The sequence below is a fragment of the Pipistrellus hanaki genome (assembly GCF_964339955.1).
Source record: "Pipistrellus hanaki genome assembly, chromosome: 9".
NCBI classification, from domain to species: Eukaryota; Metazoa; Chordata; class Mammalia; order Chiroptera; family Vespertilionidae; genus Pipistrellus; species Pipistrellus hanaki.
This window is the reverse complement of record NC_140511.1, coordinates 25136145-25149563: the sequence shown is the minus strand read 5'-3', so window position 1 is coordinate 25149563 and position 13419 is coordinate 25136145. Positions and strand designations below refer to the sequence as shown.

At 40.9% G+C, this 13419-nt stretch overlaps 2 protein-coding genes across 3 annotated transcripts in view; one reads left to right on the top strand and one right to left on the bottom strand.

Annotated features, from left to right (window-relative positions):
- The window catches only part of CCDC82 (coiled-coil domain containing 82), a 32948-nt gene extending 25801 nt beyond the window's left edge, over positions 1–7147 (bottom strand). The window contains exons 1-3 of one of the 2 annotated variants that reach the window (XM_084895394.1): positions 6783–7056; positions 3939–4137; positions 423–1141 (exon numbers count right to left, since the gene is read on the bottom strand). In XM_084895394.1, the coding sequence (XP_084751520.1) occupies positions 423–1127 (705 nt within the window). In that variant the 5' untranslated portion in view covers positions 1128–1141; positions 3939–4137; positions 6783–7056. Of the gene's footprint in view, positions 1–422; positions 1142–3938; positions 4138–6782 lie in introns of both variants that reach the window. The other variant, XM_084895393.1, reaches the window with a different exon arrangement.
- A 336-nt stretch (positions 7148–7483) lies between these two features.
- JRKL (JRK like) lies at positions 7484–10555 on the top strand. Its single transcript, XM_084894480.1, has 2 exons — positions 7484–7700; positions 7866–10555. Exon 2 carries the CDS (start codon positions 8011–8013, stop codon positions 9583–9585), a length of 1575 nt encoding a protein of 524 aa, XP_084750606.1. The 5' UTR covers positions 7484–7700; positions 7866–8010; the 3' UTR covers positions 9586–10555.
- The last annotated feature ends 2864 nt before the right edge of the window (positions 10556–13419 follow it).

Sequence of the window (13419 nt, the reverse complement as noted above, 5' to 3'; positions counted from 1 at the left end):
TATTTCTTCAGTAAATTGTATGGAAATTATATTAAAAGATGAAATCCCAAACCCAAACAAATGATACATAGAAATTAATTTCATATATTAAGGTTAAAAAAATCATATTAAATGTTACAATTTGAAAATTATGTATGTAAACTGTTTAAAATAGACATTAAGGTAATAAGAAGCTAAAAACAGGAAACACCATACAAAACAAATAGTCTTTCAATATTACAAGAAAGATGGACTGAAGCTCATGATAAAACAATATATTAGATACAGTACTTCAATTACACGTGTTCATGGATATGTCATTAAAAATAAATTCTAGAATTATAGAGAAATAGAACAGACTCAGCCCTTTCATTTTTATAAAAAGTAAATACTTTTAAATAAAAATTTAAAAATAATAACAAAACCAATAAAATAAAACACACCTCAAAATCTCTACTACTGTTACGTCTCTGTCGAGATCTCTGTTTTGAAAGCTCTTTCAGCTTCCGGAGTTGTTCTCGCTTTTTTGCAGCTGCCGTTTTCTCGGGTTGATTCTGCTCCAGCTCCGCTGGAGGAGAACATTCATCTTCAACCACTCGACGCAGACGTTTAACACCTCCTTTCCTCACTGCGACATCACTGTCGTCACTGTCGCCTCTCTCATCACTGTCACTCATCACCGAGGAGTGTCTTCTTCTCCTCCCTCGCTTTACGTTTTCTTCTAAATCCTCCGCTATTATTCGTTCAGTGTGCTTGTTGAGATCAGCATCCTCTTGACTTGAATGCTTTTCCCGGTCTGTTGAATCAATATTACTCTGATTGCCTTCGTTCTTTTCTCGTTCGTTTGTTGAACTGCTGCCAGTGTCAATGAGATGCTCACAGTTGTTTCCTTCACTTTCAACTTTAACCTCACTTTCATCTTCGGGCTTTTTATTACCTTCAAGCCCTTTGTTACTAGCAAGCTCTTCATCACTGTCAAAACTTTCATCTCTATCGCTGTCTTCCTCGCTCTCACAGTCTTCACTCTCAAGGTCTTCATCACTATCCAGTAACTGTGCGATACTACTCCTTCTAGTCCGCTTCCAATCAACTCGAGACTTCTGCTCACGCTCTTGAATTTTAGAAGTACTCCTTGTTTCACGTACCATTTTCACTTAAGCTTCTACAAAATAAAATTATTAGGGATATGATAATGATAACCAGATTACAACAATGAATGCATTTATGGTACAAACTGTATTTATTTGGTATTATAACATGATTCACAAAGGTAATATCACATGAACTACCTGAGTGAAGATGGCAGGACGGTTATTCAGCAAATAATTTATTGGGCCCAGCCATGTTGGTTTGGTAGTTGAGCACAAACCTACGAACGAAGAGGTCAAGGTTTGATTCCCTGTCAGGGCATATGCTTGGGTTGTGGGCTGGATCTCTAACTGTGCAGGAGGCCGATGATCAATAATTCTCTCTCCTCATTGATGTTTCTAGCTCTCTTTCCTTCTCCCTTCCTCAATATCAATAAAGGTATTTTTTTAAAATACAAATAATTTATTGAACATCTATGAAACCATTATATGAACACCTATTCTGAATTATGCTGTATGTTTTGCTCAAGAGATACATAGAAAAACTCATGGTATTGTTCTTTAGAAGATTATATCCAGATATAGAAATAAAACATATAAATATATACGTAGTAAGAAAAATGCAAGGTAGTATTCATTCATTACCAAGTGAATGATAAAAATAATCAACAAAAGTGTAAAGATGCAGAAAGATCATAACAGTATGTGCTTCACTAAAGGTTTTATTGAACAGATATGATCTGATAAACTTCTAACAGATTGGTTATATTTGAACAAAAAGAATGAAAGAAAAAAGTGATTTTGGGCAGATAAAAATGTTAAGGTCAAAACTTTGGCATTGAGAAAGAACGTAATAAGTTTAGTAAATAATAATGTGACCTAAAAGGTGTGATAAAAGGCTTTATGCTGGAAAAATAACATGAGTATAGAAAAGTAGTATTAGATTATCAGAATGATTCATCCTGTAAGCAAAGAAAAATTATGAACAGAGATATGATATGAATTATAACATAAAGGATCAATCAGTTTATATGAAGAAAGTTATAAAGTCATAATTGACATAAAAAAAAGATGTTGGTGCAAAGCTGAGAGACAACTATCCACTAAGATTGCAGCCTTTATATAATTTACAAAATGGCAATGGCTTTAAACCAGTCAAAGTTAAAGATACAATGTAACACAACAGAAAACTTACTAACAATCCAATAATATAACTAGATTAAAAAAAAAATTCATGGTGAAGCAGAGCATGGTATTGGGAAAGGAAAAAAAATGCTATAAGTTTCCAATTCAGAAAAGGATGAACTCCATCAAAATTATCACAACCCGTATAGTAAAGGGACACTTAGAGACAAGATAACTAGAAAAACAGTAACACAATAGCACATATATACTTCTGTGGTTGCTAAGGAAAATAGAAATATTATGAGACTGACCTCATAATTCTCCTATATGATAAAAGGCCAATATGCAAATTGTCCCCTGGATCAGGAGTTCAGCCAGGGGGCAGGGCCAGCTGACCAACCACCAGTGGCCCCTCCCCCTGGCCAGCCCAATAGGTCCCAATCAGGGCAGGAAGGCTGAACCTCACACATTCAAGAATTTGTGCCCTGGGTCGCTAGTCTTATATGCAAATCAACTGAATGGCGGAACGACCAGCAGAATGACCAGTTGCTATGATACACACTGACCACCAGGGGGCAGACGCTCGACGCAGGAGCTGCCCCCTTGTGGTCAGTGTTGGCGAGTGCAGTGGTGGTGGCAGGGGCCTCTCCTGCCTCAGGTGAGCAGTAAGGAGTGAGAGGTCTTGAACTGAGAGAGCCCCAGACTGCGAGAGGGATGTCTGACTACCAGCTTAGGCCAGATCCCCCTGGCAGGCAGACATCCCCTGAGGGGTCCCGGGCTGTGAGAGGGCACAGACCAGGCTGAAGGGACCCCCACCCCCAGTGCACGAATTTCAAGCACTGGGCCTCTAGTACATGTATAAGAGCTTAGGTATTCAACTGAGTGCCATCTCCTTCAAACAAATCACCCCTTATGAGGCTGATTATTCCAATATTTCTATCATAGCACAGAATATTCCTGGAGGTTTTCTATAAACCATAGTATCAAATGTATATATAAATATATGAGAATAATCTTACTTCATTTTTATCCCAAAGAGTGGTTTAAATATAGACTTTATTCACTGGTCTCAGTTACAAAAGACTGTGAGAATTTTCCAGAAATTAAATCCAATTTCAAAAGATTAAGTACCATTAAAGATATGTGTTGCAAACTGAAGGTAATTTCGAAATTTTTTATGAGCAATGACAGTATTACTGAACCAAGTTTATTGCTTCCCCAAATGATTGTTTTTTTGGGGTGGGAGAAATAACCACTCATTTGTACAAATTCTGATGGTTTAAAGGTAATGTGACTACCCCTAAAATGGTAACAACTTATAGAAAATCAGAACAATTGTTAAGATTACACAACAGAAATTACAGTGTAGGCTGAAGTCTCATCTTATCACAATATACTGCACAATATATTCAACACTGAAACAGCAATTTAACAAATCCCAGTTAATAAACCAAACATTCTGCTATTTAAAATTACACTTGGGTTGTTGCCGGAAGCTAATTCCAGCATGTCATAAATGCAAGAAATTTCATTAAAAGGTTGATGGAACTTGGGGATACATATTACCTGCGGCTGGAATAGCTAAGGGCATTCCCCACACCTACAGATTTGCATATATTATTGCCTGTTGCCAGACAGCTGAGGGCATTTTAATCTATAGGTTACTGCCTCCTGCTGGCCAAACACCTGAACAGCCAAAGGCAGTTCCCCCAAAACGGACAATGCCTACTGTATACTAAACCTTACCTTTGATATGTATATCTACTTTGCTATGGGGCAAGATGTGGGAATAAAAAGAGCCCTGGGTCCGGAGAGGAAGAGAACTTGGTTCTTATAGCTAAGCTTCCACTGGCTCCCCGATGGATTACAAATTCATACTATAGTTCTAGTCTCTTTATTAATTTACATGCAGCGCCTTCTCCAGATTCCTGAACGATTCTAAATGCTGGGAAAGACCCCGGCATTAGGTTGTGTTTTACAGAAGGCTTATGTCAACATCAGCAAAGAAAATTGTGTGTGGCTAAAATTACCCTTGAAAAATACAATACTGTTTAAAGTGTTGTTTTTTTGTATACCATACTGCTTCAAAATATGCCCACCCACCCAGTTTCTCCTCCATGTTTTAAACAAATTACTGTTTTTCCTTTTTTTTATTAAGCACCAAATTAAGCAGCTTATCTTTTGAAGCCATGTTGTACAAAGGAATATTTTTAAAGCACATATAGTTGAATTTGCACAAATTGTGTATGTGCTTTATGCTTTACTGAGAAATGGAAGGCTTTCTTATAAATCTGACCTGGGAGAAATAATAAAAAATTATAAAAACAAATGACAAATATGGCTTCTGTAGATACACTAAACAAATATGAACAGCAGAGATATGAAAGTGAAAGATTTTATTAGTACTGAAAAGCAGTTTCATATACACTAGATGATTCATTTACAAATATACATATACCATACTCTAAACACATTTATTATAGCAACACATGATTCCTATGACAATGGTAAAAAAAAAAACCAAAAACAAAAAACCAATTAAGAATGTCACACTATCCAATGATGGCACAGTTTAGCTACTTTAAAAAGCCATATCTGTATATTTTTTTCAGTGCATTTTTTTATATATCTTTTAAAATCTTGACAATAATCCAAAAAGGAAGATATTATCTATCTTTACTTACAAAAACCAAATCCAAGGACATAGACTTTAAATGACTCCCTGAAGATCACACAGTTAGTGAGAGAGGAGGGACTGGAAACCAGGGCTCCTGACTCCCAGTCCAATGCAACACAGTGACGGCTGCCAAGATTCTATTTGCACGAGGTAGTAAAAATTATGCCTCTACAAAAGTCATGATTTTTATAATCTCTCATTCATGCTAAATTTTAGCTTCAGAAAATAATCATTAAAATAATTTCAAGTTTACAAACATGCTTCTTTAATTACATAACTGAACTGCACGTGGGTTTGTGCCAGAAACTTGTGAAAATCAGTTATCCAACAAATAATGTACTAAAGAGATGAAAATCTGCAGAATTCTCTCTCATCGATAACAGCACAAAATTTAAGGGATTCCCCATTAGGTTAAAAACTAAAAATTTTTTTGGGAAAAAAAGGCAGTTTCTTATGAGAAAACTTTTATTTTGGAAAACTTTAGTGTTAAATGTCTGGGGAGGCACATTTTATTTAATTAAAATACATCATGTTTCACTTGGTCAAGTTGCAAATTTCCATGGTCTCTCCATATTTCAAAATTACCACTTATATTAATAATGCCAAAAATTCTGAAAAAGAAGATAATTTAAATAGGATGGTTCCTCTTTTTAAAATTGTGGATACTTTCAGTATGTTACCGAGGGTGGTGGGGTGTGAAAGAATGATGAGACAGAGAGAAAAGGAAGTGAACTGAACCTGAGAGAAATGAGAGGGTAAAGCTAAATTGATAGGTTGGACATTTTTTCATCGTTAGGATGAAGGAATCCATGCTAATGGATGTAATTTCTATATATATGTATATATGTATATATGTACACATTCAATTTATATGTGTGTATATATATACATATTCAATTTCAGGAAATGAGAATTTAATGAAGTTTCTCTAAAGACACCTTATCTTTAATCAACAAGAAAAACCACAGAGACTCCACACAGAAAGCATGAAATAAGTGGATGAAGAGGATCAGTATTATCACACCTTTGTGTGTCTTGGTCAGTATCATGTAAGATGCACATACATGACAGCCGAAAAATATAAAGGGGACACTCCGCATGGCTTGTGTTCTTTCTCAAACAGAGTAACTCTACACCAACAAGGGACACTTGAATGCCACTCGCATGTCCCAGCAGAAGAACTACCCTTCCATCTAGACTTGGAGGTTAAGTCTCAGGAGAAGATTCATTCTGGGAATGGCCCTGTGAACAATGTTGCTGACAGCTGACACTTTGAGATCTGAAGCGCGGTTAAACCCACGAGGAAGGATACAGTCCCACTTGGAAAACATCGCCTCTCCCTGATGTGTGCTTTTCCGCGAGAGTGTCGAGGGGCAACCTTAATAAGCAAAGTAGTATAAGTTATTGGATGCATTCTATGGGCGGCACCCGCACCGAACTGTGGCACCGCTAGGAGAAATCAACAACAGGGTCTCGGCTCCTAAGGAGCTCACAATCTGATGGAATTACTAAGGACATCAAACCGAGTCAGCATGATACACGATGCAGTGAATAGATGGATCTCAGTTCTTCCACTGGCTGGGGAAATGCGCAGCGAGGAATAGGAAATAGAAAGACAGGAAGAAACACCTAAAGACAGGAAAGCCAAGTCTCTCTCTCAGTCTCTCTCTCTCTCTCTCTCTCTCTCTCTCTCTTTACACACACACACACACACTTACGTACTATCAAGGTATTCCCCCCATTTCGCAGAGTGGGTCCTGCCATTTGGCGCCCCAGACAGCCACAGCCTTCCCTACAGTCTGTGCCGCTGAGGGTGGCTCCGTGCCTCCCGCAGGGATGAGCGGCGGGAGGAGGCACAGAATCCTCGGGAGTGAGCACTGATAAACACGGGAGTCATTTTCAGGATTACAAACCTGGCTCCCGAGCGGGACGCAGGTGCCCGACGCGGCGCGCCCGCGGGTCCGCTCCTCTGCCTGCTGGAGCCGGAGCGCAGAGCGCGCAGCCCGGACCCTCGGACCGCCCTTCTTCTCGGTGATGGTGACGCGCGCGGGACGACACAATCCGCTAGAGGAACCCCGCGCCCGGGAAACAAACACGGGGCGGCAAAGGCCAGAAGCCCGCGCGCCAAAGAGCCGCTCGCAGTGCCCGTGCCAGCCCCGCCCACCTCCCCGCCGCGGGAGGACCGCGCGCCCCGCCCCCTGCAGCGCGTGACCCGCGAGTCGGGGGTGCGCCCCGGGCCGCTCCGCCCTCCCCAGAGCCTCCGCGGGGACTTTCCCCGCGACCCGCCCGCTGGGAGGCGTGGCTCCCCGCCCCTCCGGAGGCCCGCCGCCGCCGCCGCGCGCTCAGCTTTCACAGCGCCCCGCCCCCGCCCCCGCCCCAGGCTCTCACTCCGGACCAGCCGCGCTCCCTGCGCTTCCGGGGTCCGGGGGAAGTCCCGCCTCTGGGCGGGGCGGGGGGCGGGGCCAGAGGCGGCGGGCGGGGGCGTCTTCCGGGAGCGTGCTCCAGGGGGAGGAGCGGTCGCTGAGCGTTAGTCGGGGAGCGGAGCGGGCTCCCGCTTCCAACCGAGGTGGGGAGAGGGGCCGGGCGGTGGCGGCGGCCGGGGCGGGGCGGGGAGGACTGTGCGGGCCCAGCCCCCGCGGGGCGGCGGGGCTGGCGGTGGAAAGGGCTGCCTGCCCTTCGGGGCGGGACTCCAGCCGCCCGCCGTGCCCCGGGGAAGGGGTCCGGTCGCGGACTCCGGGCTCTTCCGCTCTCTCTGCAGTAACTTCGGGCGGGGCAGGTGGGGGGCGTCCCCCGGGCTCCCGGCGGCGTGGAGGAGGCTCTTCGCGGTCACGGTGGGTGTGAGAGTCCTTCCCGGGGCCGCTGGGGGGAATAAAACAGATGTTTGTGTTTCCTGATTATCCGCGGGGACCCCGGGGCCTCCTCCCCCCGCCTTGTCTAAGTGAAAGGCCTGTTCCCTCCAACTTCCCTCTCACCTTCCTCTGCTGTCTCTTTGCCAGCCCAGCCTGGACAGAACGGGGCCAGGGCCACCAGGTGCCTGTGGTCAGGTGGAAAGACAAGAGTGTGACACCGAGTGAAAGGAAGTTTCCCCGAGAGAAGAAGAGATTTTGCAAGACTGCATCCTTGGGAGAGTGTGGCCTCGCCATGTCCGGGAAACGGAAGCGAGTGGTGTTGACGATTAAAGATAAGCTTGATATCATCAAGAAACTCGAAGACGGAGGCTCCTCCAAACAGCTGGCAGTGATCTATGGCATCGGGGAGACCACGGTGAGGGACATCAGGAAAAACAAGGAGAAAATTATAACCTACGCGAGCAGTTCCGACTCCACGAGCCTCCTGGCCAAAAGGAAATCCATGAAGCCGTCCATGTACGAGGAGCTGGACCGAGCGATGCTGGAGTGGTTCAACCAGCAAAGAGCCAAAGGGAATCCCGTGTCTGGGCCCATTTGTGCCAAAAGGGCCGAGTTCTTCTTTTACGCCTTAGGGATGGATGGCGATTTTAACCCCTCTGCCGGCTGGCTGACCCGCTTTAAGCAGCGGCACAGCATTCGGGAAATTAACATTAGGAACGAAAGGTTACACGGAGACGAGACAGCCGTGGAAGATTTTTGCAACAACTTTCGAGACTTCATCGAACGGGAGAATCTGCAGCCTGAACAGATCTACAACGCGGATGAAACTGGGCTCTTCTGGAAATGCCTGCCTTCCAGGACTTCGGTCGTCAAAGGTAAACGCACTGTCTTTGGGCACAAGTCAGCTGAGGAAAGAGTCACCGTCATGTGTTGTGCCAATGCAACGGGTTTGCACAAACTCAAACTTTGTGTTGTGGGGAAGCCGAAGAAACCTTGCTCCTTCAAGTCAGCCGACACCTCAAACCTGCCAGTCTCTTATTTCAGCCAGAAAGGTGCGTGGATGGATCTTTCCATTTTCCGGCAGTGGTTTGACAAGATCTTCGTGCCACAGGTTCGAGAGCACTTGCGCTCCAGAGGCCTGCAGGAAAAGGCGGTGCTCTTGTTGAATAACTCGCCAACACATCCCAATGAAAATGTCCTTAGGTCGGATGATGGCCAAATATTTGCTAAATACTTACCACCGAACGTGGCTTCCCTGATTCAGCCCTCCAACCAGGGCGTCATAGCAACCGTGAAGACAAACTATCGTGCGGGTCTTCTCCAGAGCAACTTGGAAGAAGGCAATGACCTGAAGTCGTTCTGGAAGAAGCTGACTCTCCTGGATGCACTGTATGAAGTAGCAATGGCTTGGAATTTAGTGAAGCCAGTTACCATTAGCCGAGCATGGAAGAAGATTCTCCCTACCATAGAGGAGAGAGAAGGCTTGGACTTTGATGAAGAAGATATTTCGCTGGCTACTGTGGCCACCATTTTACAACACACCAAAGGGTTGGAAAATGTGACTACTGAAAACATTGAGAAATGGCTTGAAGTGGACAGTACTGAACCAGGTTATGAAGTGTTAACTGACAGTGAAATCATCAGAAGAGCCCAAGGCCAGACAGAGGAATCCAGTGAAAATGAGGAGGAGGCAATAGACCTAATTCCAGAGAAACATATCAATCATGTAGCTGCTCTCCAATGGACTGAAAACTTATTGGATTATCTAGAACAGCAAAGTGATATAATTCTCCCCGATAAACTGGTGATACGTAAGCTTAGAGCCACCATCAGAAATAAAAAGAAGATGAGCAACTCAAGCCAATAATGGCATTTCAACATTACTGTTTGTAACCCTTAACCTCTCTACAATAGTGGCTTTATTTTGTGTGTGTGTTCTGAATTGTCAGACACAGTCCTATGAAATATGGAACCAAAAATGTACCTGAAGTTGAGGATTATGTGTTTTGCATCATCTGTGTCTCTTGTCCTTTTACTTATGCAGATAATCTGAAGCTGGTTCTGTATCAATATAAACTACATGTACACATGTTTTCACTTTTGTATATCTATAATTATCCCTCCCATAACAGTGGCATTCCCTACATTTTCTAGCAACTGTTACAGATAATAACAAATAGAGCATTTTCCTGAAATTTTTAATTTGCAAGCACTGCCACAGTAATCTTTTCTTGTGCTAACCCTCTTAAATGGTTATCTGCTTTGTGTATCTGTATGTGCTGAAAGAATGAGGAAATATCTATATTGTTATATTGCAGAGTGATCTATAATAACTCAAAATGAATTTCAATAATGAGGAAACGGTAATCTATGAATTATAAAAATGTCTTAGAAATCATAGTTCTGTTACATTAATGTTTGGATGGCAATAGGGGAGATTTTTCTGAAAACTGAATTAAATACAATATAGGAAGTAATTGCTAAATTAGTGAGAAAACTATTGGAAAAATATGTATTCTATTCATTTGTAGAAAATGAAGTTGAAATTTTGAGGAGCTTTAAGTTATTTATACAAAGGGAATAAATAGGCTTCTTTTAATTGGGTCTTTTATTATGAATTAAATAACAGTATAGGTTTATTATTTATTACAAGTTCTATAATGTTACATGAGCTCCCACCTTATATGTGGGTGACCATCTTGGGAATTGGAAAGTTTTGTTGTTGTTTTTTACTGTGTACTTGATATTGTGAATAATTTGGGGGGAAATTGTCATACTGTCTCTTTATTTCATATGAAAATTAAAAAAAGAATAAAGTTTTTATTTTTAATAAGCCATAGATTATGTATGACTTGCTTTATGAAGAAAGTAGAGATAATTATGGAAATTTTCAGATTCTTAAGAAATTCATCATTTATTATTTTGACACTTGTAAAACTTATTCTAGAATTTGTAAAAGTTTTGATATATTTGCTTAGAAAATTTAGTATGTTTATTCAAGATATGAAAACACTACCTATATAAATATTAATATAATTTGTGATTTAAAAGCAAAGTCTCTCCATGTTATTTAATGTTTTGGCCCTAATTTTTTTTTAAAAAAAAAAACAGAATTGTTCTATATCAGTCATTTTTTTAAAGTTTAACTTATATAAATACTTTGCATTTTATAGTGCCTTTCTTAGAATTCTTAAACTCCAAAAAGATTTTTGCTTTCCATATTTCTGTTATCTTCATGATATATGTCTAGATTTTTAAAAAGACATCTGTGATGAGAACTTTAAAAGTTTTAGGTGCTTCATGAATTGCCTCAGTGTACAGAGTAAAAGAAACATGAGAAGTTAACAGATACTGAATCAGATGATTACACCTTCTATAAATTAATTGTATATAAATGGACTCCTCATTTTTCTCAAATGAAAATATGTACTAAAAAGTTTCTTGGAATTTCTGCCTGGATTTACTCTTTATTTTAAAAATTTACCTTGTCAGTAAAATTCAGCTGTATCATTGCCACCTAGTGGTTAAATTAACATTACTGTTCAGCAGTGTACTTTCAAACTTCTCTAACATGTGAGAAACTGTGCTTTATTTGTTTTATAGCTATTTACTCTCTTCTGAAACTGCAAACAATTCTGTTTTGGACCCTTTTATCCTTAATGATAAAAGCTCCAGTGACCAAATACCATGTTATAGTTTAAGCAATGTACTTACATAATCCTCAAATTGTGAATTAGGTGGAAATACTGATGTTCAGCTCACACTCTTAATTGCTAAAAGTCACCATTTTGCTACAGGTAAGAATTTAAGCCCAGCTATTTGTCACCAAAGACTGTACTTGTATTATCCAACCTAAGCTAACCTCTTCACCTTTTCAAATCGTCAACATTATTCCTTGCTGCCCCCCTCCACCATCTACCACAGTTAACTGAATTTACTTCTCTACTTTCCAGTGCAGTTGTGGCACCCGTTTTCTTTTCCTTTACTCTTTTATAAGATTAGTCTTCTTCACTGCTCTGCTGTGTCTCTATTTCCCTATTTATCCACAACCTAATAATCGCATTTGAAACTTGGATCATCTGTTTTGCTTTCTAGTTAGCCATGCTCAGTGAGGATCCTTTCTCACTCCCTAGTGTAAAACCCATCATTGGGAAAAAGTTTATACAAACACTACTTCTCTTTAGTTCATCAGGCAATCTCAAAGAGTTGGCACAGTACAGCACTAACATGAAAGTCTCGATAGACCTGGAAACCATTATTACCCAAAGCACATGAGCATGTATATACTTAGATCTATGGAGATCAAAGGGGGGAAAAATTAAAACCCATCAACACGGAGAAGAGAATGAAGGTTAGGTCCAAATAGGTGGTTAGAGAAGAAGAAAAAAATTCAAGGGAAATGTAGCTTGCAGTGAGGTTCATTTTGTAATGATGTGCATTTCAGCATCCTAGCCCCAGGCTTACTAGTAATGTGCTGCTTATTCAAAGATGGCCCCTGTAATCTCATGGGTTTTTTTTCCCTTTCTTATTTGTAGAATGATAAGTCAGTGCCAAGCTAAATATGTTTAATCAATAGTTAGGAGACCATTTAAAGAATGATGCCAGAAGATGTTTGGATACTATACTTGGATGCAAAGTCATAAATTCTTAGTTTCTGTTTGGCTTTCTATTTCTCCACTAAGATAATTAGCCATAGACTCATATTCTCTGACCAGTCTTGCCAGATTTCCCAATTGATGAGCCTTGATACATCTCTCAGAAAGCCAACTGTACATTACCACGGTTCTTTAAATCCACACTCCTAGTAGCCAAGAATTCCGTGAGAGTAGGTTTACCTGCAGGGGTTGATGCAGAAGAAACTTGCTTCTTCTGAGAGATTTGGGCCTTTTGGGAGTAAATGGGTAAGGGAAGTGAAGAATTTGCATTAAATGTTGCATTAAAAAATAAATCCCCATTTTAACAGTGAATCAAGAATTTGTTGAGTTTTACTATATGTGCATGGCAGGTTTAGGAAAATTAAAAAAGGGTAGAGGAGTTCTTGTCCTTCAAGATCTTGAAATCAAGGTGGAAAAATAACACTTGAAAAAAGCAAAATGTCTGGTTTAATTGTAAGCTCATAGAACAGCCACCATACAGTGATAAGGACGACAGGAAACCATCATGGTTTATTTTGCTTACTCAATCTTCAGCTGGCTTCTACTCTCTACATTTCAAGCTTTGGTTAGCCTTTAGTTTTTACTGCTCCTGAGTGACTGCATCCATTTTCATTGCCTGCATGCTGATGACCCCAAGTCCATCTCCAGCCACTCTTCAGAAGCTCAGATTTGTATCTTTGATTGAGTAGCCGGGTTTACGTTTGGAAGGGAAGTTAAAATTGTTGCTTCGCTTCCCATCTGTAGTAATCTCTTCATTAGTATCTAATGTCAGAGCCATCTAGATGGGCTAAGGATTTCAAACCATTTTTTTTAACTGAATGCCTCATTAAGCTTATCTGCCTGGGTCTGAAATTGAAAAATAGGTAGTCATCTATTTTCTTATCTGTATCTTCTCTTAAACCTTTCCTGATGTACATAAATGTCCTTGCCTCTGGCCATTCCTTCCCACAGTTACAGGGGTTTCTCTTTTCCCTACACTTGTTGTACAAGAGTAAAATTGAATTTGTTGTGTTATAATCCCAACCTCCTTAAAAGATCATCATTTA